General features: G+C 48.5%; 1 protein-coding gene across 1 annotated transcript; it reads left to right on the forward strand.

Annotated features, from left to right (window-relative positions):
- LOC104986253 (polycystic kidney disease and receptor for egg jelly-related protein-like) lies at positions 1-2,657 on the forward strand (the record flags this gene model as incomplete). Its single annotated transcript, XM_010836737.1, is given in 2 exon segments — positions 1-835; positions 838-2,657. Coding segments are annotated over 2 exon segments (2,655 nt in total), but the record flags the coding sequence as incomplete, so codon positions are not given.
- Positions 2,658-2,670: the final 13 nt, after the last annotated feature.

A 2,670-nucleotide genomic window follows, 5' to 3' on the forward strand; every position in this document is an offset into this window, starting at 1 on the left:
GGTGACGTGATTGAGATCCCACCTGATGCAGTGGAAGTGTACCTCATCAGGAAAAACCTGAGCTTTGGAACTTTTAATCTCACGGTGGGACCCAGCTCAGAGCCTTATGCAGTGGATGAATCTGCGACAAAGACGACAGGGGCGTTTAGCTTTGTTGTGGACAGTACCGCAGGCAGGGACGTGTTGATCCACATCATGACAGACGTGTCCGTCTTGTTCACGGTGTCTGTGTACGCGGGCCGTGAGATCACACCCAACTCTTTTATGACCAGCTACCTGGTGCCCCATAAAATCCCTCCGATTGCCAACGAGAGTGACCTGTTTGACCCGGAGTGTGCAGTGAAGGAGGCCCGAGTGGTCTGCCTCCCCTCGGCCCTGGTGCAGGTCATAGCTCAGCGAACCGATTCCTCTGAGTGCACCATCGCTGTGGTTCTACAGGCACCTCGTTTTGTCCTAAAACCCAATAACAAGTTGGTGAGAATTTCTGTTTTCAGCAGTGAATGCTTGGACATGTTTGGGATCCAGAGCGATTGGAGAGAAGATACCTGCGCTGTGGGAGAGAAGACCACTTGGCAAAGAGTGCACTGTATCTGCAAGAACCCACGGCGGGCCAAACGGCAGCTGGATATAATCAAACAGGCCAACCTTCGCCTGCATACCCACTATTTGACGGCCAAGGTGATCGTGGTCCCTAACCCTGTGGACTTACGAGTGGAGACAGTCAAGAACGTCGCCCCAAACCTTGTGACCCTCTTCACGGTACTTCTCATTTTGCTGTTGTACTTGATCCTTGCATTCTGGGCCTTGCACAGAGATGAAACGGACCAGTATCTTAGGAACATGTGATAGTTCTCCTTGATAACGATCCTTATGATAATGTGTGTTATCTAGTCACTGTTTTTACAGGAAGCCGTTGTGGTTCTGGGACCAGGGCCAATGTCTTTATCCAACTGCACGGAACTGAAGGTAGCAGTGATGTGCACTGTTTAAGCCATCCACAATTTACGACTCTCTACCGAGGAAGCATCTGCACTTTCCTCCTAGCGACGAAAAAGGACTTGGGTGACATCCATTCCCTCCGTGTGTGGCACAACAACGAGGGCAGGTCCCCTGAATGGTATTTAAGTAGAATCAAAGTGGAGAATCTGTTCAGCAGACACATCTGGCTCTTCATGTGCCGAGAATGGCTTTCTATTGACACCTCTTTGGATCGAACCTTTCTTGTAACCCCCCCAGATAAGCCTCTCAAGAAAATGGACTTTTTCCTCATACATTTAAGTTACAAGCTGGGGAGAAGCCACTTGTGGTTCTCTGTTTTTCCTGCTGTCATTTCTACACCATTCAATAGGTTCCAGAGGCTGTCCTGTTGCTTAGCCATGTTGTTGTCAATGCTTCTGTGTAATATTATGTTCTTCAATCTAGAGAAGGAGAATGAAGGAGAGACAGAAGAGCGTAGGTTCATCGAGTTGATGGTGATCGGACTGGAAAGTGCCTTTATTACCCTCCCCGTGCAACTAGTGATCACATGTTTGTTCATGTATTCCCAGAGGAGACCTCAGGTGACTCTAGGTGAGGTTACTCCTCGGAAACATCCTTTGAAACCGCCAGCAAGCCAGCACTGGGAAGAACGATTGGGAAACTGGCATGCCTATGAAATTGACAAGGCAAGCTCCCAGAAGCCTGTGTCTAAGAGACATGGTGTGAAACCCAAGGGTTCTGTCAACGTCACCTCTAAAAGACAGCCCCCGGCCAAGCAAGCAGAAAGCCAGGGGTCTCCCATCAAAAGCAAGGTCTCCCGTACCGAAAGCAAGGTCTCCAGAACTCAAAGCAGGGTCTCTGGAAAACAACACCAGGTCTCCCACACCCAGGGAAGAAATATAAACACTAATAACCCTAATATTGAAGATAATACAGATGTTTCTGTGGAGAAGCAGCCTTCCCATCCAGGTTTGGCATCCCTCAAAGAGAAGACCAGGATTGTCCTGCCACGATGGTGTATTTGTATAGCCTGGGTGTTGGTTTTTCTCATCTGCAGTATATCTTCCTTCTTCATCATATTGTATGGACTCAGTTACAGCTACGAAAAGTCAATAGCATGGCTGTTTGCATCATTTTGTGCATTCATTTTGTCAGTCTTTCTAGTGCAAATGTCTAAAATTATATTGATCTCAGCCTGTAGAACAAGTAAGGCCAAGTACGGTAAAAACCTTTCATGGATCGGCGAATATCGCTTCACTGAGATCAAGCTGCATAACACCTGGAAGGACCCAGAAGAAATGCGAAGGAGCCAGGCGAGTGTCATGGAGCTCCGAAACTCGAGAATGTACCAGCCTCTCACCCAGGACGAAATCACGATATTCCAAAGAAAGAAGAGGATCAAGAGAAGAGCTTTCCTGTTCCTTATTTACATCCTCACTCACTTCATCTTTCTGGCTCTCTTGCTGAGCCTAGTCGCCGTCCTACGCCCCACTGACAGCTTTTACTATAATCAGTTTACTCGGGACCAGTTCTCTGTGGATCTGGCAGGCGTGACCAGGCTGGAAGACATCTATCAGTGGCTGAACAGGGTGCTGTTGCCTCTGCTCCACAATGACCCGAATCCCACGTTTTTCCCTGACAGCTCCTCTAAAATCCTTGGCTTGCCACTCATGAGGCAGGTGAGGGCGCAAC

The sequence above is a fragment of the Bison bison genome, unplaced genomic scaffold (genome assembly GCF_000754665.1).
Source record: "Bison bison bison isolate TAMUID 2011002044 unplaced genomic scaffold, Bison_UMD1.0 scf7180017845700, whole genome shotgun sequence".
NCBI lineage: Eukaryota > Metazoa > Chordata > Mammalia > Artiodactyla > Bovidae > Bison > Bison bison.